General features: G+C 39.9%; 1 protein-coding gene and 1 pseudogene across 1 annotated transcript in view; one reads left to right on the top strand and one right to left on the bottom strand.

The window, feature by feature from the left end:
- The window catches only part of Pik3c2a (phosphatidylinositol-4-phosphate 3-kinase catalytic subunit type 2 alpha), a 116,621-nt gene extending 90,271 nt beyond the window's left edge, over positions 1-26,350 (bottom strand). Inside the window, 3 exon segments of the mRNA XM_037211201.1 lie at positions 1,726-2,856; positions 25,487-25,574; positions 26,195-26,350. Of these exon segments, the coding sequence (XP_037067096.1) occupies positions 1,726-2,796 (1,071 nt within the window). The 5' untranslated portion in view covers positions 2,797-2,856; positions 25,487-25,574; positions 26,195-26,350.
- LOC114703708 lies at positions 7,963-8,648 on the top strand (annotated as a pseudogene).
- Positions 26,351-26,801: the final 451 nt, after the last annotated feature.

Genomic DNA, 26,801 nt, shown 5'->3' with positions numbered 1-26,801 from the left:
AAAAGCAAATAAAAGCCATTAAAGAATAATCATCAACATAAAAAATGAAAAATAATAAGTGTTGGAACATAGAGAAAGCTGAACTTTCATATACATCACTGGTAGGAATGTAAACGGTGAAATGTTATGGAAAACGGGACACATAGTTGGGTACATCAGCACCTGTCTGAAATAGCAATCCTTAGAAGGCTGAGGAATGAAGAGCATGAGTTCAAGGCCAGCCTGTGTTACATAGTGAGAGACTCTACAACCAAAACCAAACCAAACAACAAACTATACACAAATAACCATATGATCACTCAGGTATATTGCACCCCCTACTCTTTTTGAGACGAACTCTCACCATGTAGTCCTAGTGGACCTGGAAACTGCTATACAGACCAGGCTAACCTCAGACTCAGATTTGCCTGTCTCTGCTTCTCAAGTGCTTATATTAAAGGTATGAACTACCATGCATGGGTGCTTTTCTTTTTTCATCCTTAAACATTTCCGAGATCTACAGATATAATATTTAGAATGGTGTGTTTGTAAAGGAAAATTCCTAACTGTGTTTGACTCTTTTTTGAGCCAAGATATACTATTCCAGTTACCCCTTAACCAACAGCATCTCACATCTATAATCCCAGCACTTTGGCAGGCTCTAGTGGGAGGACCATTCCAAATTTGAGGCCAGTTTGAGGCTTGTCTCAAATAATGGAGATGGAGAGCACTAGATGCTCTTACCAATGACTAGGTTCAGTTCCTAGCACCCACATAGTGTCTCACAACTATCTGTAATTCTGATGCCCTGTTCTGGCCTCCACATGCACTGAACACATGTGAGGCACAGACATCCAAGCAGGCAAAACACCCACACATATAAAATAAAAGTAAATCTTTAAAAAAATGCTAATTAAAAAAACCAGAAGCGTGGGCCACGCTTTAATAGACTAAGCAGAGCAGCATCTCTTGATTCGACCAGCTGGCTACAATGATAGGAAAGCACAAAGCTACAAAGAAACTGTCTAAAAAACAAAAACAAAAACAAAAAAAAACCCAGAATTAAAAAAAAAACACAAACTAGTAATAACCTTTACCCTACCATTCCATTCTTCTCTTTTATCAATCAATATAGGTATTTAAGGAAAAGCCTTTAAATGGCCCTTTTCCTGGCTCTCTGAAGTTATGTTTTTCTTTGTGTCTTACACGATTAAGAACAAAAGAAAATTGTTCAAATTTGTATAATGGGTGACAGACAAAATTCCTGGCTTGCCCTGACAATAAGAGAAAAAAAAAAAAGGTTCACATACAGAAAGACCAAGAATATCTTCAATTCACCTCAGCGATGACAGATCTTCAACTAGGCTGATCTTGCTTGCTTGTTTGTGTTTTAAGACAAGGTCTCTCTATGTAGCCCTGGCTAGCCTGGTAATCACTATGTAGAACAGGCTGGCCTCAAACTCACAGGGATCCACTTGCCTCTGCCTCCTGAGTGATGGGATTAGAGGTGAGTGCTACTAGACAGGCTTAACTAGGTTTTTATTTATAGTCTTACAAAAAAATAAGCAATTTTTCAGTTGACCTAATCACATTTAATCTTTAGCCACACAAAAAAAGAACCATAGCAGCCTTGGAGGCAACAAAAAGCAAGATTAAAAAAACTTCCCTCCCTCAACAAATGATTCACACAAAGATGTACTCTGTTTTCCTACTGAATTTTAAGAAGTTAGCAAGCAGAGACTATACCTGAGATACTTGGCCTTGGGCTGTTGTAAATTGAGCTGTTCGAATGTTTAAAGACTGGCTTCTTGTTACAGTTGCTCCAGAAACGCATTTTCCATTCACCTTTCTTTCTAGGTGACAACTTGCTGGAGATCTCTCTTCAAGAAGAACAGCATCCCAAGGATCCTCTGCTAGCAAAGATGGATTCTTCTTCTCTTCTTCGTATTCTAACACCTCCACACTGTCCACCTTAGGCTTACTTAGAGGATCCAAGTCTAACCAGTCAAATTTACTGATGTCTTCAGACTTTGGAGATACCTGTAGATTGCAGACTGAAGCTTTCGAATTTGCTAACTCCAAATCAGTCCTTGCTTTCCCATTTTTTAAAAATTCTGATGTACTTGCTATTTTGTCAAATAGTTTTGCCATGTCAGGACTAACTAGTGGTCGATAGATTGGTAAACTTCCTTGTGGATGAAATGGTGTGGAAGGTGTCAAAGGATATGAAAAATACGGAGACTGTCCCGGAAGTCTTAAATATATAGGTTCTGTAGACGGAAAACTAGGCATCCTTGGATTGAAGCCATTCTGGAATGTGGCCTGTTTACTGTATGCTGAAGGATAAATAGAAGGTAAAGTATATGTGGAAGGCCCAGATAATCCAGGGGGCCACTGTCCTCTTTGAACAGTAGGTCTAAGATACAGCTGTGCTGAAAATGAAGGGCTCAGAACAGGAGTAACTGGCAATACAGGGGTTTTTCTAGTCTCAAAAGTGTCATCCAGTAATATCTTCTCAAGTTCAGCTTGGGTAAGCTTTTCTACATCAATATCTACTGCTCTTTTTTGGGAATCCGACTCAGGAAATACCATGAGATCATAATCCTGTTTGTTAAAACCTTGTGTTCTTTGTCTAGTGCTGCTAGACAGCTCAAAGTCTCTAGGACTGTCAGTCATTTGTCTATCCTTCTGCAGTTTTGCTAAGGCCTCTGCTTCCATCTGTAATGCTTCTGCTTTGTCCACATCTTTGGTTCTTGTTGGTTCCGGATGTGAAGATGAACACTGTTTAAATTCATTGTTGTTGGAAATCTGAGCCATGTCCACAAAACAGACCAAAACTCTTAATCTTTTTTCTTATAGCTTCCAAAATACCAGGACCTATACATAAAAATAAACATAACACTCAGTTAGATTTTCTAAATACAAATTTATTTTGTTTAAACCTATCCCTACTGGGTGTGGTGGCAGAAGCCTTTAATTTCAGCACCTCAGGGGAAGAGGCAGGCAGATCTCTTTTAGTTTGAGGCCAGAATGGTTATATAGTGAGTTCCAGGTCAGCCAGGGATACATAGTAACATGCCATTTAAAAAAAAAAAAAAACAAATAAATAAGTTAAATAAAACTACCCCATATTACTTAATTTTTGAAGCCATTTACAAAAATACACACCAATAAAATACAATAAAAGGTTTCATGAAATTCTAATGGATAAGCATGTTAACACTTTATCCACTGTTGGGTTCAGAAGACGCTGAAACATACACTTTACCCTACTTCCTGAGTTATCAAAATACTTGGCAGAGTAAGTGAAGTTAAAAAGGCTGCACGTCAGCTGTCACAACGCATGCCATTTCCCAGTGGCACACTGGCTTTATTCCTGGCATGAAATGACTTTAAGTACCATCCACATATGTCCAAGGCAGGGCCTATGATTATGCAACTAAAAAGTCAAAATAGTCATGATCTTTAGCTATTTATTATACTGCTCAAGAACAAACTTCTTAAAATAAACAACTCTTATTGATCAAAATCTATAAAAAACTTACTGAAGCTTTTTTTTAAACTCCAGAAATGTTTAAAATGTGTAAAGTATCAAAGCTTAGAACAGTAGGACAAGTTTTAAAATTATAAAAAGTTGTAATATCCCACTCAAATATTTTATTATACTTCAATTCATCACACAGTTTTGGGTTGCAAGATATTTGATTACACTGTGTAAAGATATGTCACTGTTATTGGTTTAATAAAAAGCTAAATGGCAGATAGGTAGGCAGGAGGTATAAGCAGGAATTCTAGACAGAGAGCGCTCTGGGAAGAAAAAAGAGAATTGCTAACTAGATAAAGAGGAAGTAGAACATGCAGGAGGAGAGGTAAAAGCCACAAGCCACATGGCAGCATGCAAATTAATAGAAATGGGTTAATTTATCAGAGCCAGCTAGAAACAAGCCTAAGCTAAGGCTGAGATTTCATAATTAATAAGAAGTCTCTGTGTCATTTTTTGGTGGGAGCTGGAAGCCCAAAGAAAAATCCATCTACAGTTTTGATTACACTTCTATTTATCTGCAGTTAAATCAATACTATACTTATCCTTAAAATCTTTATTTTTATCCATGAAAGAGAATTACAGTTTATTTGAAGCCTTCTCCTTAATGGTAAATGAATATATATATATGACTGATAGAGGTAGAAGAATCAAGAATTCAAGATCATCCTCAGCTACATATGAGTTCAAGGCCAATCTGGGTTAACATGATGAGACTCTGTCCTCTGATTCCTGTGCCTTTTCTTCTGTTTCTTTGTCTTGTACAACTCTGATGTGATGGGTTTTTGTTTTATCTTATATCTTATGTTGTTTTCTAATGAGAGACAGAAAAGGAGTGATTCAGATGGGAGGGGAGATAAGAAGGAACTGGAAGAAATAGAGAGAGGGGAAATTGTAACTAGGATAAAATATGTGAGGAAAAAAATCTATTTTTGAAGAAAAGGAAAACAAAAAACATGGAGCTGGGGCTGGAGAGATGGCTCAGAGGTTAAGAGCACCGACTGCTCTTCCAGACGTCCTGAGTTCAATCCCCAGCAACCACATGGTGGCTCACAACCATCTGTAATGAGATCTGGGGCCCTCCTCTGTATACATAATAAATAAATAAATCTTTTTTTTTTTTTGGTTTTTCGAGACAGGGTTTCTCTGTGTAGCTTTGCGCCTTTCCTGGACTCACTTGTAGCCAGCTGCTCGAATCACAGAGATCGCTGCTCTGCCTCCGAGTGCTGGGATTAAAGGCGTGCGCACCACCGCCGCCAAATAAATAAATCTTTAAAAAAAAAAAAAAACATGGAGCTGTCAAAAAAATGGGGGAAGGGTGCTAGAGTAATGGCTCAGTGGTTAAAAGCACTGGCTGCAATGGAATCGAATTGAAGACCCTGACATTAATCCATGCACATATGAACACCTGGTTTTTGACAAAGGAGCCAAAACTATACAATGGAAAAAAGAAAGTATCTTCAACAAATGGTGCTGGCATAACTGGATGTCAATATGTAAAAGATTACAAATAGATCCATATCTGTCACCATGCACAAAACTCAAGTCCAAGTGGATCAAAGACCTGAACATAAATCCAGTTACACTAAACTTAATAGAAAAGAAAATAGGAAGCACTCTTGAACGCATTGGCACCGGAGACCATTTCCTAAATAAAACACCAACAGCACAGACCCTGAGCACAACAATTAATAAATGGGACCTCTCGAAACTGAGAAGCTTTTGCAGGGCAAAAGACACAGTCAATAAGACAAAAAGACAGCCAACAGAATGGGAAAAGATCTTCACTAACCCCACATCTGACAGAGGATTGATCTCCACAGTATATAAAGAACTCAAGAAACTAGACATCAAAATACTGAACAGTCCAATTAAAAAATGGGCTAAAGAGCTAAACAGAGAATTCACAAAACAAGAAACACAAATGGCTGAAAGACATTTAAAGAAATGCTTAACATCCTTAATCATCAGAGAAATGCAAATCAAAACGACTCTGAGATACCACCTTACACCTGTCAGAATGGCTACGATCAAAAACACCAATGACAGTCAATGTTGGAGAGGATGTGGAGCAAAGGGAACACTCCTCCACTGTTGGTGGGAATGCAAACTTGTACAACCACTGTGGAAATCAGTATGACGGTTTCTCAGAAAATTAGGAATTGAACTACCTCAAGCCCCAGCCATCCCACTCTTGGGCATATACCCAAGGAATGCTGATTCATACCATAAAGATACATGCTCAGCTATGTTCATAGCAGCACTATTTGTAATAGCCAGAACCTGGAAACAACCTAGATGCCCATCAACGGAAGAATGGATGAAAAAAATGTGGTACATATACACAATGGAGTACTACTCAGCAGAGAAAAACAATAAAAGCATGAAATTTGCAGGCAAATGGATGGAACTAGAAAAAATCATCCTGAGTGAGATAACCCAAACCCAGAAAGACAGTCATGGTATGTACTCACTCATAAGTGGATTCTAGATATAAAATAAAAAACAATCAGACCACAACCCATAGAACCATGAAGGCTATATATATATAGCATTGAGGTCCCTAGGACGACTGTGGCTTATAATAAATTTCCGTTTTACTCAATTATTGAAAAAAAAATAGCCGAATGAATGGAAACACATGAACTATGAACCAAAGGCTGAGGGGCCCCCAGCTGGATCAGGCCCTCTGAACAGGTGTGACAGTTGATTGGCTTGATCAATTTGGGAGGCAATTAGGCAGTGTGACCAAGTCCTGTGCTCATTGCATGAGTTGGCTGTTTGAAACCTGGAGCTTATGCAGGGACACTTGGCTCAGTCTGGGAGGAGGGGACTGGACCTGCCTGGACTGAGTCTACCAGGTTGATCGCAGTCCTCGGGGGAGGATTTGCCCTGGAGGAGGTGGGAATGGGGGGTGGGCTGGGGGTAAGGGGAGGGGGTGGGAGGGGGAGAATAGGGGAACCCGTGGCTGATATGTAGAACTGAATGGTATTGTAAAATAAAATAAATAAAATTTAAAAAATAATAATAAAATAAAATAAAAAGGACTGGCTGATCTTCCAGAGGATCCAGGTTCAATTCTTAGCACCAAGGGGATGGCTCACAACTAACTGTAACTCTAGTTCCAGAGGATCCAATGCCCTTTTCTGGCACTCTGAGTATACCAGGTACTAAAGTGGTATACATACATACATACATACATACAAAACACTCATACACATAAAATAAAACTTTTAATTCTTATTAATTTTATTGTCATCATTTTTATCCATATGAATGTTTTTCCTGCATGCATGTCTGTGCACCACATGCATGCCTGGTACCCATGGAGGTCGACAAAAAGCATTGGATCCTCTGGAGTTGGAGTCACAGATGGTTGTGAGCTGCCATGCAGGTGTTGAGAATGGAACTTAGGTCCTTTGCAAGAACAAGTGCTTTTAAACCACTGAGACATCTCACTAGCCCCTAAATAATTGTCTTGTTTTTTAATTAAAAAAGGAAGAAAGGAAAGAAGGAGCTATATGATCTTTTGCAAATGAAAATGTTTCAATGTCCCTTATTTTAATTTTAAAAATACAAAATTAAAGCTGGGCGGTGGTGGTGCACACCTTTAATCCCAGCACTCAGGAGGCAGAGGCAGGTGGATCTCTGCGAGTTCGAGGCCAGCCTGGGCTACAGAGTGAGTTCCAGGAAAAGTGCAAAGCTACACAGAGAAACCCTGTCTCAAAAAAAAAAAATAAAATAAATAAATGCCAGATAAAAGATAAAATGCAATATTTATCACAGAGGCTGTAGCTACCTTAAAATTCTCTAAAATATGGCAATTACACCAATCAATCTTTTTTTTGTTTTTTTGTTTGTTTTTGTTTTTGTTTTTTGAGACAGGGTTTCTCTGTGTAGCTTTGCGCCTTTCCTGGAACTCACTCTGTAGCCCAGGCTGGCTGCACAAAGATCCGCCTGGCTCTGCCTCCTGAGTGCTGGGATTAAAGGCGTGCGCCACCACCGCCCAGCCTCAGTCAATCAACTTTTTGACACTATTTGTATACTCTAAAACAAAAGCTTTTAATTTAAAAGCTCCTAGACATTCATTTACAATTTAAATTTAAACTTCAGGAAAAATAAAACAAGTCACTCTTGTTACTCATCTAAATGCTTTCTGATCTTAACAATTCAAGCATGGTTGGTTCCCTGAACACTGAGGATGATGTTCTAGAGAGCTCCAGAGTAGGCCAGCCATGAGTTACCATTCCAGCTTGTACTATACAGCCAGACTCTGTCAAAAAACAAGAACAGGGCCAGTGGGTTAAGGTTAAGGTACCTACAGGCAAACCTGCCAACCCAAGTTAAATTCTCAGTACCCACATGTTTAAAAGAAAAAGCCAGTTCCTGAAGAGAAAGCCAATTCTTGCAGGTTGTCTTCTAAACTGTCACATACACACAAACAAGATACCTAAGCAGCAATGGTTGTAGTTCAACAACAGGCACAATTTTCTTTGCTGTCAGTTGCCATCATGGTTTGCATGCAGGCTCCTTGGAAGGGCCTGTCCCAGTTGGCTCTGCTCTACTGCTCTGCTGCCTACATCCCCAACCCAGCTGAAGGTGACACCTGACAGTGTCAAGAATCAGACTTACAAACTGGCCAAGAAAAGCCTGACAGCCTCAGAAATTGGTGTGATCATGAGGGGCTCATGGTGTGCCACAGGTCTGTTTTGTAACTGGTAATAAAATTTTAAGAAACCTCAAGTCCAAAGGCCTTGCCCCTGATCTTCCTAAGGATCTGTACCATTTGATTAAGAAAGCAGTTGCTGTCTGAAAGCATCCTGAGGATCAGAAAAGATGATGATGTTAAATTCTGCCTGATTGTGATAGACAGATGAATTTCATTGGCTTGTTATCATAAAACTAAGCAGGTCCTCCCTTCAAATGGAAGTATGAGTCATCCATGATCTCTGCACTAGTGGCATAAATCTATCTTAACTACTCAAGCAATAAAATCACTTAAAAAAAAAAACCCAGACATTATTCTAATATAACAATGATATGGAACCGATTATACCACTATTTGAAATAAAATTATGAACCTGGGAAGACAGCTCAGTCAGTAAAGTACTTGCCACAAGGGCCTAAGTTTGACCCAGCATCCATGTAAAAACCCAGACATGGTTGCACAGGCTTGTGATCCCAGCACTGAGGAGGTGGTTGCAGGTAGATGGATCCCCAGTGCTCACTAGTCAGCCAGCCTAGCCTAAAGAGCTAATTTCCAGTGAGTGACCCTGTCTCAAAAAGAAGATGAAGAGCACTTGAGGAAGATTACTCAAAGTTGACTTCTGGTCTCCACCCCGCCCCTCCACCCACACATTTATAGAAATTGTAAGTACTAATGCTTGATAAAAATCATAGTAAGTACTATCTATGCAGAGCTAGAGATACATAGATGCCATCTGTCACATAGTATATAAGCAATGTAATCCTCACAAAATTTACAAAGTTCTATTGCTAATATTTCTGGTTCACAAATGAAGAAACATAAGCACAGTTACATAATATGCCTAAAGTCAGAGCAGGCAGGTGCTGGGAAAATGGCACAGCAGTTAAGAGCACTTGTTCTTTCAGAAAACCTGGGTTTGGTTCCCAGAATTCCCATGGTGATTCACAACCATCTATAGCTACAGTTCCAGGTGATCCAACACCCTCTTCTGATCTCCAAGGCACCAGGCACACACATGGTATGCATACATACATGCAGACAAAGCATTCATACTCATAAAATAAATAAATCTAAAAAGTAAAATAAAAATAAACTTAGAGCAGGTAGCAAGTGCTACCTGTGGGATGAATCCAAGTACTACTAATTTACATGATATACTTTTAAATTACTTGGAACCAGTATAGGCTTAAATCATCATAACCTATCCACCATAACTATCAAATTTCTTCTTCATTCTTGAACTATGTTTTCCTGCACTGGTAAATTTTGAATCAGTCCTATCATGAGTCAGTTAACACTGCTATTTAGTTATAACATTCACAATTTATCAGTTAATTTACCATCAACAAATGACAGGCACATTCACTGAGGGCAAGAATTTTTCCTTGCTTCTACAATCAGATTTCTAATGACCAGATATACTCTTCCTTTTATTAAAGAGAAGCTCAAACTAGAAAACAAAAATCAGGCAAAAAGAGCTCATTTATTAACAATTCACCTTTTACTGGGGGAAAAAAAAAATCACATGGTTGGGTTTAGAATAAGTAGGGAGAGGCAATTATCTTGAAAACTAGAAGGAATATGGCAACAGAAAACTAAAAATAGGTGTTCCATCTCTGTTAACGACTGAAATACCAATAGATAAAAAGAGAATATTTTATCTCTGATTCATGGGAAGGGAGAACTCATTTAAAAGGGAAGCCAAGTACTTTGGTATTAAGCACTAATTTGTCACAAAAAGATAAAATGGAAACACAGAATGCACAGAATTTAAATGACATTTTAATATTTTTAACAATTTTATTAATAAAAACAAATAGATGAAATAATTTTAACAATATATTTTATTCTAATATATCTAAATTATCACATTACAAATAATCAAAATAAAAATGAGTAGAGTTTTTTCTTCTTTTAGTACTGAAGCTTTGAAATTTGATGTTTATTTTATACTTACTCATCACAAGTGAACTAGTTTACCTTTGTTTTAGGTTCTTTGATACAGAGTTTCACCTAGCAGAGGCCAGACTTAAACATTCTATGTAGCTAAAGATTAATTTCTAATCCTCCTGCCTCTCTCTTCCAAGTGCTGAGATTACAGGTCCGCGCTACTGGGATTAGAGCCCTGCATCATCACCATACCCAGCAAACTAGTTACATGTGCACACAGTTCAGAATCATAGTTTAAAAGGAATGGTTTGGGGGGGCGGGGCAAACAAGCATCATACCCTCTGCACATTAATGGGATGTATGTTTTATTATGTTTTATTAAACAGTTCCCAACATCCACCTCTTTCCTCAAGCCAGAAAAGCAATTAAAATGTTTATTATTTGGGAAGAGAACAGATTTTCTTTTTATTTAAGTCTAAAGATAATCTGTGGTCTTTACATAAAAGCTATCTTATCTTTTGTAACTTATTATAATTTTTATTTTTTTGCAGCACAGGAAATCAAACCAGAGACATGTAAAGCAACTGCTTTACCATTGAGCTATATCCCCAGCCCTCTTCATAACCTTTGTAGTTTTAAAGTATGTAACTTCTAATTAACAGTATTCTAGAATTATAAACTTAACATTCCACAAACAATGTATTTATGGCTGGAGAGATGGCTCAGTGGGTAAGAGTGCTCGCTCAGAAAGAGGACCCGAGTTCAAATCCCTAGCAAGCACATAAAAACTGAGCATGGAGCTGAGCATGGTGGCACACGCCTTTAGTCCCAGCACTTGTGAGGCAGAAGCAAGCAGATCTCTGTGCGTTCGAGGCTAGCCTGGTCTACAAAGCAAGTTCTAGGACAGCCAGGGCTACACAGAGAAATCATCTTGAAAAACTAAAACCAAACAAAACAAAACAACAAAAACTGAACATGGTAGCATATGCCTATAACCAGAACATTGGGTGGATATAAGCAGACACCAGAAGTTTGCTAACCAGCCAACCCAGCATAAACAGGGAGCCTGATTCAGGCTCAGTAAAAACTTTTATTCCTCAAAATAAGGTGGGAAAGTGAAAAAGAAAGGCAACTCATGACACACTCTGGCCTCTGAATATGCATGCACAAATACACACACACACACACACACACACACACACACACACACACACACACACACAAAGGATGCATTCACAATCAACGCATTCTATAGGTGGTGACTGGAGAGATGATTTAGCAGTTAAAAGTACTAGTTGCTTTTGCATAAGACCTAGGTTTGATTCCCAGAACCCACATGTGATTTATAACTAGTTCTAATGCTAGTTCCAATGGATCCAATGCTTTCCTTTGGTCTCTGAGGGCACCAGGCATGTAAGAGGTGCATATGCGTGCATGCAGGCAAAATACTCTTAGCCATAAATTTTGTTTTAAGCAGGGTGGTGGTGGTGCACACCTTTAGTCTCAGGACTCAGGAGGCAGAAGCAGGCAGATCTCTGTGAGTTTGAGACCAGCTTGGTCTACAGAGTGAGTTCAAGGATGGTCAGGGCTCTACACAGAGAAACCTTGTCTAGAAAAACAAAACAAAAAAAAATTTTTTTAAATATATTTAGGTGTAAGAAAAGTCATATGAGCCGAGTTTATGTATAGCTACTGCATACAGAAGGCCTTCCTAGCTTGGTTCAAAATCTATAACCCATATGAAATTTTCATAGTGTTTGGGGTACATACACTAAAAAAAAAAAAGATTTATTTTTTATTTATGTACACCACTGTTTGGCAACATACATGCATGTATATATACTGCTTGTATGCCTAGTATCCACAGAGGCCAAAAGAGGATTTCAAATCTCCTGGCACTGGAGTTATAGATAGTTGTAAACTTCCACATACATGCTGGAAACTGAATTGAATTCTCTGCAAGAACACTAGGTACTCTCAACCACTCAGCCATCTCTCCAGTCTGGTACATAAACATTTTAATAAATAACGTGACAAAGGAAAGCACCATGAAATTTGTTCACTTCCTCAATGATGTTTCCTAGATGCATAATAAGCACCCTGCACTGTTCTCAGTGATGAAAAGCAAAATAAAGAGTTTAAGTATAAAACATCTGTGGAAAGCAATAACCCAAGAAGAAAGAATTTCCTACTTACAGTGTGCAGCAGGAATTAATCTTCCTAATATATAACAGAACCATTAGGGAACAAAATTGACAACAATGTAGTAAAATGAAAGAGTTTGAATAAGCAGTTCACAAAAAAGTAAAGATGCCTAATACACTTGCTCTTATTGAGACAACAGAAGTTAAACTATACTAAACCTTCATATCAAACTATATCTCCAATTCATGAAGGAGAAAATAATGAACTAAGAAACTATTTTATAAAATTTAAAAATTTACAGTAAAATAGATGATGAGGTTAATAAAGATCAGAGAAGAAAACAGTAACATATAAATATACATCAGGAAACTGAAGTATCTGGCAATAATGATCAAGCAAAAAAAAAAAAAAATTAAAATCAGTGTGGTAGTACAAGCCTGTAACCCCAGAACTCAGGAAGTAGAGGGAAGAAGGTCAGGAGTTCATGATCACCCTCAGCTATGTATTTATTTTATGAGTATGAGTATTTGGACTGTATGTATGTCTGTGTACCACATGCATGGAATGTCCATATCAGCCAGAAGAAAGCATCAGATCCCCTTGGTACTGGAATTACAAACAGTTGTTAGCTGCCATGTAGGGGCTGGGACTCAAACCACAGCATCCTCAGCTATATATAACAGAGTCAAAGGTCTGTCTGAGCTACACGAGAACCTGTCTCAAAAGCAAAATACTTAAAACAAAATACATATTTTAAATGAAATATGTGCTTATTATGGTAGTTATCTTAACTGGTGATGAGAAGAAGGGAAGCTCCTTCCTCTAGTGAAGGTATCAACAACTCATACTTAATGGGAAACCTTGAAATTTTCCTTATGTTCATAAACAAAAGCAGAATGCCAACTATCACCTTAATTCAACATTTTAACCAGTTCTAGACAGTACAGTAAGGTAAGAAAAAGAAATAATGGATCAAATAGGAAAAATCAAACTACTGGTTGACTATTCTCTACCTGAAATGCTTAAGACAAGAACTATTTCACATTTTAGAATATTTGCATATTGAGATGTACCCAAGTTCTTATCAGGAGCATATTTAATATACCTTATACAGAGCCCAAATATAACTGTATATTTTTTCTTCTCACTGTTTTGTTTTATGAGACAAAATTTTACTGTATTGCTTAAGCTGGTCTTGAATCCATGGAAACCCACCTCCCTCAGGCTCTCAAAGTCTGCTGTAAACCACCAAAATCTTGGTAACTTTGGAGATTTGGGAGTAGTACTAGGGATTGAGTTTGAGACCTCACATGTGCTAGGCAAACTCTCTATCCCAGCCTGGGAGCTACCTTAAAGGGACAAACTGTAAACCACCCATTTCCTTCTAGTGTACATGAACATCATGTGCATGCACTGTTTTTCAAAGCCATATGATCCCTTTTAGTTGGATCAAAATACATTACTCCTGGGAGAAGTATACTTCATGTCTGCTTGGGAAGTAGATATACTGGCCTTGAGTTCAATAGAGCAATTTTGCTAGAGATAAAAAAAGAAAACCTAGGTGACATCTATGTGCATCTAAAGAACTAAAGACATGAAAGCAATTGATACTGCCCTCATAGAATGTAGAAAATGAAAAGAGAAGCAAAAGAGAAATCTAGAGACCCAATAGAGTAGGAAACAAACTGGAAAAGAATGGTAGTGAAATAGAGGAATAAAATGCTCTAATGGTCATTATTATCAGAATCTAGAGAGTCAGGATAAAGACTGGAAAAAAACATGGGGAAATCTAAAGGCTTCTCAGTGACTTTATGAGAAACAGACTTATTGAAATACATTCTCCTAAAAGTTCATACTTTTAATCAAAGCACTTTGGAGGCAGAGGCAGGAGGATCTCTGAGTTTGAGGATAGCCAAGTCTATATGGAGTTCCAGTACAGTTAGGACTACATGAAAACCTGTCACAAAAACAACAACAACAAAACAAAACAAAAATTCACTCAGACCATGCGTAATGGCACATGCTCTGTAAATTCAAGACCAACCTGGTCTATATAATGAGTCCTTATCTCAAAAAAAAAAAAAAAATTTAAATTAAGTTAAATCCACGGGGCTGGAGAGATAGCTTAGTACGTAAGAGTATGCATTGCTATTGAAAACAACCGGAGTTCAGTTCCCAAAGAGAAATTATGATATCCAATGCATCTATGTCAAGTAGCTCACAACTACCTGTAGTAAGATGTGTGAAGTTAGCGTCAAATCAATTTATTACATAGATGGTACATTCTTTAAGGAAGTAAAGGGTTATGAAGAGTTGTATGTTTATCTCATGTATTTCAGGCTGGTCTTGAACTCCTGATTCTCCTGCCTTCACTTCCTAAATGCATGGATTATAGGCACTAGTCCCCATGCTTGACTGAAGCAAGCTTAATTTTATATACTGTATAAATAATTTAGCCTTGTGTAGAAAGAAGTCTATTTTGACATACCTGATAGGAATGCCATTGCTTAGTGGAACTGGCCATCTAGAACGACCAACTATATGACTTGGGATAGGAAAAACTCTGGGTAATAGTGTGATCTAAATTCAACCTGGAGACTGAGTTCAACCACACGGGCACTCTACCAACCATGCCTATGAAGTGAAGACATACTGAGAAAAAGAATCTGGTTCCTGAAATTCATGTGTGACTCCCTGGTTGCCGATACTCCATGCATACTGTTACACACAGATACTGAGAGCATAACACATTCTGACTTCATGGGGAAAAAAACTACCAGAAGTTCCACGTTGGGAACACTCCTGGACTTTGCTCTACATGCTCTTTTCCTTGGCTGATTTTAATCTACCCTTTCCCTGTAATAAACCATTAACCACAAGTATAACAGCGTTCAGCAAATTTTATGTATCCTAACAGATTATCAAACCTAAGGGTAGTTTGTAGAACTCTTTTTCAGTGTGCAGTTCATGTTTGACATGAGGGTAGTCTTATGGGCATTATGCCCTCAGAGGTGAGGTAATAATAAAGACAGTAAGGCAGATCTGAAACACAGAAAGACAGGAGGCAGGACTGAAGAACTTCCTGGAGACAGGACAAGCTGGTTAGTGAGGCTGACAACAGAGATCTATAGAATCACGTTAGTGTTCAGAATCCATATTTTGCTGATGAGATGTCATGGTTCTTCTCCAAAATTATTTTATCTATTTATTGCAGTTTGAGTAGCTCTATGTAAGTTTTAAATACTCTAGATCAATCTGAATCAGCTCATATATTATATAACCCTTGTAATAGACAACTACAAAGAACCAAATAAAATTGACAGCAGGGCATAGAGCAGTTGTTGTCAACCTGTGGGTAGCAACCCCTTTTTGGGGGGGGGGTGTCAAACAACCCTTTCACAGGGGTCGCCTAAGACCATTAGAAAACACGGATATTTACCTTTATAGTTCATAAAAGTAGCAACCTAACAGTTATGAAGTAGCAACAAAAATAATTTTATGATTGGGGTTACCACAACAGGAAACGTATTAAAGAGGATTGCAGGATTAGGAAGGTTGAGAATCACTGGCATTGAGGCTCACACTTGTAATCTCAGCAGTGAGGAATCTGAGAAAGGAGGACTGCCATAAGTTCAAAGCTACCCACAAGCTTACATATAGAGTTGTAAGTCAGCCTGGGCAAGGAAGACAGAGATAGACTTCATGCACAAGAATTTACCCTGTCTAAAAAACCTCTATTATTCTGTAGAAAATGGACAAATAAAAACAAAAATGGATGGCTTGGGATATAGCTCAATAGAAGAGAGCTTTGCCTAGCATGGAAAGGGCTGTGGGTTGCTTGGCAAAAAGAGGGAGAGAAATAGGGAGACACAAGAGACAAACAAGCAGATAAAATGAAGGAACTTCCTATGACTTGGAGTAAGGATGTTGGCAATGGAAATGTTAGAAGTCATTTGATTTAAACAGAACATGCTAAGTTTAGCCAGTAAGTGAAATGGAAAAACAAAAAATCATTTAGTCGGGGAGGTAGATGCTATTTTTATTTTTAGTACTGAAACAAAATGAAGCATGGGAAAAACTAAGAAGAGTTTCCCCAAGATTCTTCATGATCTTAAAGACAGGGAAAGCCAGCATGGTATCTCACACTTGTAATTCTAGCAATCAGGAAGTTCACTATAATTTTAATGTCAGCTTGCTCCATCTAGAGAGTTCTAGGCCAGCCAGGCCTACATAGTGTAACCCTGTCTCAAAAGGAAGAAAAAGCAGGTAAGGATTTCCAGAGCTCCAGTACCTGCCAGGTCAGAGACAGTGAGATGGCTCAGTGGATAAAGTTCTTCCCACATAAACTGCAAAGAGAGGAGTATGGAAGTTCAAGAATGGAGTGGGAAACAACTAATCATACCTGTATTTTAATAAAATCATACATGTGTATGAGGTGTGTAGGGGTGCTCATGCCATAGTACTTTGTGAGTTGGTTCTCTCCACTACATGGGTCCCAGGGATCCAACTCAGGTTGTCAGGCTTGGTGGTTAAGTTTCTTTGCCCACTAACTCATCTTGCCAGGCCATATATTTAAAGTTTCAAATGTTTTGTATAAGTATATTAATAAAGAGCTTAAGTCTTCTATCTTGGCAACAAGCAATGGCTATACAGTAATCTAATAAGCACCAATCACTGTTCCACTCTCAGCCCTTAAGAGCAACATTTTGAACATCCAGAATATAGCCACAACAACCTTCTGTGTCTAGACAAGGGTCTTACTGCGTATGAGTAGGAGGGGGTCAAGGAAGAGAAGACACAGTCACAGAAAGAAGCTGCTTCTGAAAGGCAACATGCTGACCACAAAGTTTGCACTCTAACTTGGTTTCCCAGCAGAAGTACTTAGTGGAGATAATTGCTGAACTTTGGACTACTTTTCTATTCATTCATTTGACATGAATCATTAAATATACCTTGACATTACCGAAATTTCAACATGACAAATAACAGTAAACTTTTTGTGCTAAATGTTATGGTATATGCCTCCATTTTCAACACGGCTTAAAAGAGGAGAAAAATTAAAACTGAGAAACACAAATAAGAATCACAAAGTAAGGAACAGTAATAAACAATAAAAAATTGAGCCAAGCTGGGAATGTGCTTAGTTGGTAGAGTGCTCACCTAGCATGCGTGAAGAATATATTTGTATATGTGTGTGTATTTGTGTCCAACCATTGAAATGAGCATCGATATGCTCCCAACACTAAGAAGTCCAAACCCATGAAAAGATGCTGAGCAATATCAGTCAGAAGGGAGATGCAAATCAAAACCACAACCAGACACACTTCAAACCTACTTGACAACTATAATTTTTAATGGAAAATATGAAGTAGTGACACATATATGCAGAAACTGAAACTTTCATATTTTGCTGATAAGGGTTGCAAAATGGTACAGCCACTCTGAAAAACACTTTTGTGTGCTTCCTCTAGAATGTGAACATAATTATTGTTTGAACCAGCAATTCTACTCCTACTCAATAGAACTGAAAACAGACATATTTACACATCAATCTGTGTAAGGACACTGTGCTGACCAAACAGTGTGTGATCTTAGTATAAGCATCATTATTTACAATAGCCAATAGATACAATAACCAAATATCCATCGATGAATTGATATACGAAATATGGTATATGCATAGAACAGAATATTATCTAGTCATAAAAAATGACAAATACTGTACTATAGATGATCCTTAAAAACATTATACTAAATGAAATAAACCAAACAAAGCAAACAAAATATGGTATCATTCCACTTACAGGAAATATCTAGAATAAGAAATTCGGAAACAGGGTTGGGGATTTAGCTCAGTGGTAGAGTGCTTGCCTACCAAGTGCAAGGCCCTGGGTTTAGTCCTCAGCTCTGGGGGGGAAAAATGAGAGAAATACATTAGCTGGGCGGTGGTGGCGCACACCTTTAATCCCAGCACTCGGGAGGCAGAGCCAGGTAGATCTCTGTGAGTTCAAGGCCAGCCTGTTCTACAGAGTGAGTTCCAGGACAGGCTCCAAAGCTACACAGAGAAACCCTGTCTCAAAAAACCAAAAAGGAAAAAAAAAAAAAAGAGAGAGAGAAATTCAGAAACAAAGTAGAGTAATGGTTATCATGGAAAGAAGGGGCTGGTAAGATGGAATAGTTACAGTTTAATGTGCAGAGTTTCATTTTGCAGTGATAAAAGTTTTTTTAAATAGACAGTGGTGATAGCATTGTAACTAATGCCACTGAACTATAAATGAGCAAACCTCCTTCTCTCTCCTTCTCTCCCTCCCACCCTCCCTCTGTGTGTGTGTGTGTGTGTGTGTGTGTGTGTGAGAGAGAGAGAGAGAGAGAGAGAGAGAGAGAGAGAGAGAGGGAGACAGAAAGACAGACAGACAGACAGACACAGAGAGAGAGTATCTAAGACTGAGATTGACTTGAGGGTATAGTTCAGTAGCAGAGTTCTTATCCAGTAGGTACAGGCCCTGGGTTCAAGTCCCAGTATCATATACCCACTGGGTCCAGGTTCACAAGCTTTTAATCCTAGCTCTCAGAAGACTAAGGCAGAAGAATCAAGAATAAGGCATGACAGACTCTAACTCAAAACAAACACAATCTTTCTTCTTTCTTTTCTCCTCATTTTTGCTGACAGGATCCTCGTTTAGCTCAAGTAGCAAAGGATAACCATAAACTCCTGATCTTTTTGCCTCTATCTGTTGAGCACTAAGACCACAGGTGTGAGCCACCAAACTTGATCTCAGAGCTCCACGAAAGCTAGGCAAGAACACTAGCAATGAAGCCAGATCCCCAGTCTCGCATCTCTGTCTAGCTGCTGTGGTGCCAGTTCTGTGACTGGTGTTTTCCATGTTCCATGAAGTGCTCACTTTGGGAGCACAGATGTCTAGTTAGATGAATTTATGGGTTTTATATATTAAAACATACCTCAGTAGCTACGACTGGAAAAAGAAAATCAATTGCAGTTAGTGGGTGTGGTGGTTCACACCTGCAACTCTAGCACTTAAAAGGCTGGGGCAGTAGGAGTGCCATGAGTTCAAGGCCAACCTAGGCTACAGAATGAAACCATAACTCAAAACAACAACAACAAAAGAGCAATAACTGTCAAGCATTTTAATACACACAGACTAGAGTCTAAGAACTTCATGGCAGAGCACTCATCTAGTATTCTAGCATGCAAAAGGGGAAGGGGAGGAGGTCTAGTCAGACAAAAATGGATCATTCCAAGCCAGGTATGGGGTACACAACTGTATTTCCAGCATTCAGAGACCCAAGACAGAAGGACTGGGTGGTCTTCAAGTCTACCCTGGGTTACCAGTGAGAATCCTCCCTCCAAAAAAAGAAAGTACAAATTGTGTATTCCCTGGAGCTAAAAAAATCACCCTTTTCCACTTAGCACAATAGTCTAAAACAGATTTATGCATTAAACTATAAAGTGTTTATCAGAACAGTCATAAATTCTACTATGAACAGATAAAGTGACTTAATAAATAAACCAATGCAGTTACAGCCACTCACAGCACTGTGGTTTTGTTTCTAAGAATAGTTAGGTCTACTTCAGAGCTTATCTTGTAGGAAGAGCATACATGTTTACTTACTCTCCCAAACTGAAAATAGAACATTTGAAAAAAGCATTTTCCTGATTCCTAATTAGACTGCATTTTTTGAAACATCACTCATGTTCTAGTCCCTCCTTACCAGAAGGCATTATCAGCATGATCTCCTCTCATTCATTTTCATATACTTTCACCTGGAAAGAAGGTTGTGGTTTTGCTTTGTTCTCTCATTACACAGTGGAACTTTAATAACGATTTCTTAGACACATGTGGCCCACAATATAACTCTAACATTCATGAGGCAGAGACAGTAGGATTACTCTAGCTCAAGCCCAGCACAGGCTGGCTACACTGTGAGACCATTTCTTGAAAAAAGAAAAAGGTAGGTAGGTAGGTAGGTAGGTAGGTAGGTGGGTAGGTAGGTGGGTGGGTGGGTGGGAGGGAGGGGGGAGGAAGGTCAGTCAGGTGTGCATACCTGTAATGCCAGTACTTGGTAAATAGAAGCAGGAAAATCAAGAGTTCAAGGTCATCTGTGACCATAGAGCAAGTTCAAATCCAGCCTGGGCTCTGTGACCCTATCTCAGAAAAATATTGTCATATGGATTATAATTGGTTTCTCCAGGCTGGACTATAAACTTGCTCATCTTTTAATAAACACTCCAAAACTATGCTACATGTGAATATTAAAACACCAACTTAAAAAACAGTGAAAAGAACACTGGGCCAACACTGGATTCAAGCAGTGCCTTTTAGACACTATGCTACATAAGTCAAAATATATTTAGGCCTCATTTTCTTCTCCAAGAAGACAAGAATATTTACTATTTATTTGAATAATAAGGTCTTGAGGAATAAAAGCATTAGTTAAGCTATAATCAGCAATCAATGCAAACATCAGGCTTTTATTATTGTTGGTCTAAGTCAGTGGTTCCCAATGCTGTAACACTTTAATACAGTTCCTCATGTTGTGGTGACCCCCAACCATAACATTATTTTCATTGCTACTTCATAACTAATTTTGCTACTGTTATGAATTGTAATGTAAATATCTGTGTTCTCTGATTGTCTTAGGTGAATGCTGTGAAAGGGTTGTTCAACACCCCAAGGGGTTGCAACCCATAGGTTGACAATCACTGGCTTAAGCTATCTACTTCTAGTGTTTGTTTCTAACAAATCTCAATGTACACCACTTGATTCAATATTATAGTGGATACAAATTATACACTACTTGATTGTTTCTATAGCGTAACTGTTAAGCTAGGTATGTGTGTGCCTGTAATTCCTTGCACTTAGGAGGCTGAGGCAGGACAACAGTTCCAGGACAGCCTGAAGCATAAGATAATGGTGCTCCGTGTCCATAATGCAGCACTTGGAAGGCTGGAGCAGGAGAACTACTCCAGTTCTGGGCCAATCTAAACTAAATTATAAGACCCCCATCTCACAGTAAGAAAGTATTAATGTTTAACAGTAGGGATGCTGATTAAAGAGTATTTTAATGTATTCTCAAAGTTAAGAGATAAATACCAACAGCTAAGCCAACAAAAATTGATTTTAAATTTATTTAAAATGTATTTTTAAAATTCCATTTATTTTATATCCAAATAGCTGAATTTAAATTTTTAAGAAATCCAAGGTGGGTTATAGTGGTGCCTGTCATTCTAGCACTTGGTAGATAGAAGCAGTAGGAGCTAGACTTCATGGTCCTCCTCAGCTACAATCTGAAGCCAGCATAGGCTTCATGAGGACCTACCTACAAAAGGAAAAAAAAATCCAGAAAGCAGTTCACAGTCGTATTTATTTCCGTTTTAACTGTCAAAAAATGTCTCTGTGTACATCTCATTTTTTTTTTAAATCTACCACATCAGAAACAACACATAGGCTGGGTGTGGTGGCACATGCCTTTAATCTCAGCAGTCAAGAGGCAGAGGAAGACAGAGTTCTGTGAGTTTGAGGCTTCTCTGCATGGCAAATTCCAGGCCAGGGCTACACAGTAAGACCCTGAGTGGATAATGTCCCAAAAAATTAAAACAAAAATCCTAATGCCAGGGATGGTATACCATACCTCTTAGTAAGTTTGTTGGATAACGAGCTCCCCCTCCCCCATACAGGCTATTGCTATTGCTCTTGGTTGCCAACCAGAACAAGGTAATAAGACACTATTGCTGAAGACACCAAATACTTCTGGTTGTAGGACATACAGAAATCAAGCTACAGCTGAGCTGGAAACTTCCTCCTTGCTGCCTACTTTTTACCATGTCAGAAGAAGGCATTATGCAGGTTACTGGAAAAGTCATCAACACTCTTACTCTGCTGTGAATCCTGTAAGCTACAATACTAACCTCTGGCTAAGATGTGCCCACTGGTGCAATAGTGGTATTGCTGTTGTCTCAGTTAGGGTTACTATTGCTGTGATGAAACGCCAAGACCAAAAGCAAATTGGGGAGGAAAGGGTTTATTTGGCTTATGCTTCCAAATCACTGTTCATCATTGAAGGAAGACAGGACAGGAACTCAAACAGTGCAGGAACTTGGAGGCAGAAGCAGATTCAGAGGCCACAGATGTGTACTGCTTACTGGCTTGCTCAGCCTGCTTTCTTATAGAATCCAGGACCACCAGCCCAGGGGTGGCCCCACCCACAATAGACTGGACATTCCCACATCAATCACTAATAAGAAAATGCTCTACAGGCTTGCCTACAGCCAGATCTTGAGGAGGCACTTTCTCAATTAGGGTTCCCTCCTCTCAGATGACTCCAGCCTGTGTCAAGTCAACATAAATTAGCCAGCACAGATGTTATGAGGGCAACCAACTGCTTCTAACTGGATTTGAGGCCCACTCCACAGAGAAATTCATGTCTTGTACTGCAAATATATAGAGATCATAGGCCCAAGGAGAGGAACCTATTACAGTTATTTTGCTAAATGGACAGTATTAAACTGCCCTCTAGATATTTATGTTTACATAAATTAGTGCTATTCTCAGTGTAGATCAGGGCTTCTGTTTGCAGAGGACATAAGATAATGAGACTTATGACTAGTCAATGTGCTGCAAACAACTCACTGCTAAGGGCTTGGCCTTATACAGGACATCAGTAACACCCCTTCAAAGCTCAGGTAATACTGAGGAAGAGAGGTTGAAAGAATTTAAGAGCCAGAGTATGGGAAAGAATGCTGTAAAACAGTCTTTAGGACATGACATGGCTGCTGTAACCATTAAGAACAGAAGCAATGCCATAAGACCTGCATAAGACCGGGCCCATTAATGGGAAGGGAACTTTAAGCCCATCCCACTCTCAAAGAGCTATAGGAATGGTTTCTAGGGCTGGGGAAGTCATATTCCTCAGTGGTGCAACCCCTGGATAGCAGCCTTTACTCAGGTAAATAACCACCCATCCATGCTCATGCAAACACCCTAATTAAGATTTTCTACAAAAGGGAAAAAGGAGGACATGAAAGTAGTTGGGAGGAAGAAGAGGTTCACTGGGAAGAGATAAAAGAGGATAACAGGGGAGGGAGTGGAAATATCAAAGTATATTACATACATATATGAAATTGAAATTTTAAATCAAGAAATAACATTGCAAAAAAGATACCAGGTATACATATATTCACAAAATAACGATCCACGGCCAGATGTGGTAGTGCACACCACCTTTAATCACAGCACACAGGAGGCAGAGGCAGGTGGCTCTTTGTGAGTTCAAGGCCAGACTGATCTACATAGTGAGTTCTAGGAGAGCCAGGGATACACAGAGAGAGCCTGTCTCAAAACAACAAAAGCAAGCAAGCAAACAAACAAAACTGTGACTCCCACATAAACAAGGAAAACTAAGAGGTTTCTTTTAGCCTCAACCATAATCCTATGAACAACATAAAAGACACCTATTTGGGGCAGTATTTCCAAGTGAGACCATGATTCCCACTAAAAGAACATTGTATATGAATATTATCAAAAAATACCAGTTATTAAGCAATTTTCTCAATTACCTTACCACTTGGAGGTAATAGAAAAGAATTTAGTACCTGATCACTTTTACCCGTCCTGCCCTCATTAATAGAAAACTCATTCTGTAAGCCTCAATGTGAGCATAATCTTTCTCATCAGAGCCCACCCAGGAGATCACATCCTTCTTAGCACTTTGAATCCACCACTGTCTTTATAACTACAATGTTAGAACTTGCTAAACTGTCTTCCCAGGTAGACTGGACAACTTCTACTTTGCTTTCTTTCTCTCTTCTCCTCATTCCCCAGTTTCTGAGGGTGTGTCTGTGGCCCAACTCAGTTACAACTGTCAAATGAAACCACCAAATGATGGAGTGTTTGCTTAAGCCCTGGGTTCATTTCTTAGTGGGGGGGGGGGGGAGCACGACATCATTGCCTGTCTTAAATTTCTTTTGGGAATATGACAAATTAGTAAAACAGATTAAGCTGTCTTATCAAAGCGAGACAAATTACAACTTCATTCTGAAAGTACTGAGAATCAAACCTTGTGGTAGGCAAGCACTAATTCTCAGCTACACACTCAGCTCACAAAGCTTTGTTGTTTTGCTTTGGTTCTGTGTTTGGGGACAGGGTCTCCTATAGCACAGGCTCATCTCTACAGGTGTGATGCTAAAGCATTTTAAGGAAGTGCTTCGCACCTCTCCTAATCTCAGGGGTTGGTCTGATCTCTGATAAGAGAAAACTCTGAGCTCTTAGAAATCAGACTGTCTTGAGGTACTAATTTTCTAATTGAATGTGCTACTTACTACATACAAAACAATGTGCCAGATTTACTCCTGGGCACAGAAATGTACACAGCATCATTAAACTGAATGGAAAATCTGAAACCCTAAATAGAAGAAGCAACAATGAATCACACACTCAATACACAACTGATTTCAGAAAGTTAGTTGTTTCCAAAATCCTGAAAGCAAACATGCCAACCTTTATGCTCTGTGAAACTGAAAAGTCTGGGAAGATTAAAGTATGACTGCAGATTAAACTGCAAGCAACATGTACACAAAGCAAATATAACAGAACATTTTCTTCTTTCTATTATTATTTTATTAACAGTGTCTCACTAGGCTGGCCTTAAATTTGACCCTCCTACCATAGCTCTGCAATGCAGGCAAGTACTGCAAATTACAGAGTGCACCACCATGCCCAAGACAGCGGACGATTTCCCAAGACAAACTGCTTCTGAGTTAAGTTAGCCAACACTGATGGAATTTATGGAAGCTCTCTATATACTTGTACCTATGTTAAAATCACTTTGGAACTAAGTCTGAGTTAACAAATATCTCTTTATCAATTACAGTGCTTTCCAGTACTCAAAACACTTAAAGTCAAACATGCAGACAGTTTCAAAAATTTGAAAATATAAACCAAGGCACTTCAGGGTGGTTTGTAACCTTGAATAACCACACCAACTACAGCAGAGCTGCTGAACAGTTTCTTGTGGAGACGGAACCATCATCAGGGAGGGAAGAGTACAAAGTCTTCCTTGGAATCAGTGTTCCAGGACCTCTGTGCAGCCTCTCTTCCCATACACTATTTCACCAACCCTCTAAGAATAGCTTTTTTTTTTTTTTCCTGTGATGTTCCCATACATTCAACAATTTTTCCCAAGGCAGTTTTTCTCCTAACACCCACCTGGAAAGATTTTGAGATACTCTTTAACAAGTAATCTTGTTCAAACAGAGAAGCTTCCTTCATGTTACTCAATTCAAACACCCACTGTCTAAAATAAAAATAAAATAATTAGAATTCCACCTTCTATCAAGACAACACTGGGAAAGAACTACCGTGTGTACTCTTCACCTCTTCACTTATTTCTTGTTCTCCAGTCACTTAGGAAGAGTTAAATATTCTCACTCTAATGCCTTCCCAGAAAGATGATGCGCTAAATACACATAAATATTATTGCATTCCCAAAGCAAGTAGAGTCTGGATTTTTGTTTTAAGGTAAGGAGGTGAAGGGTCCCAGGAAAAGAAAAAGAACCACCCGAGGCTCCAAAGACAGAGCTGGGTGAGGAGGAAGAGGCCATAGCAGAAGTTCAATAGCCACTCTCCAGAACAGTCTGGAGCGGAGACTGGGACCCGCCGCCGTAGCTCCCTCACTGTCCCGGAGACCGTGGGGTGGCTTCCCCTCCCCCTGAGGGACAGCAGCGCCCTGCGGCTCACGACAAAGGGGCCTGGCGCGGGGCTCTGGCGACCGCCGGGTGGGGGACGGGGGCCCGAGGAACCAGTCGGAGAGGATGGAGCGACCAAGGGGCACCGCGGCCGCGGTCCCTCCCCTCCGGGTCCCTCGGCGGCCGCGCAGCGCCAGGCCCCGCTCCACACGCACCCGCCGCCCCTCACCTCACGCTGCGGGAGCCTCGGTCTCCACCGCAACCCGAGCCTTCGCGCCTTCCAGGGTCCGAGCCATGTTTTTCCCCCGCCTCAGCTGGCTCAGCCGGCCGCGGAGGAGAGCTTCGACTGACTCCGCGGCCAGCCGAGCACTGCACGTCACTTCCGATGGCACAGGCACCGCCCCGCCATGCTTGGGAGCTTTGCGATTGGCTGACGCGGACGGCCTACCTGAGGTGGTGGGCGGGGCGCAGGCGGGGCCCGCGAGGCAGCCGCGGGGAGGTTGCGGGCTGGAGTAGTCGCCCCGGGGAATGGGTGTCTGGTCGCGGCCTGTAGCCTCTCGGAGAGGGTACCCTGGGACCCCTCCGGCCCGCCTCGGGCTCGCAAGCGCCCTTTGTTCCCAGGCCCTCTCGCAGCACTGCGCGCCGACGACCTCTGGCCTGCCTGCCGCTGCCTGGTTCGCGATCTTGGCCCCAGGCCGCCCGGAGATGAGTTTGGATTGGAAAGATAGAAAAGAACAGTCAAGACGAAATCTTTCATTCCCTCCAGCATTTATCGCGGACGTTCAGGTGCTTCGAAGTTTGTAATTAGCAGCTCATCACGTGGGACCTGCAAAGGG

Source organism: Peromyscus leucopus, chromosome 1 (assembly GCF_004664715.2).
Source record: "Peromyscus leucopus breed LL Stock chromosome 1, UCI_PerLeu_2.1, whole genome shotgun sequence".
Lineage (NCBI taxonomy): Eukaryota > Metazoa > Chordata > Mammalia > Rodentia > Cricetidae > Peromyscus > Peromyscus leucopus.
Note: the sequence above shows the minus strand (reverse complement) of the source record. Positions and strands in the feature narration are given on the sequence as shown.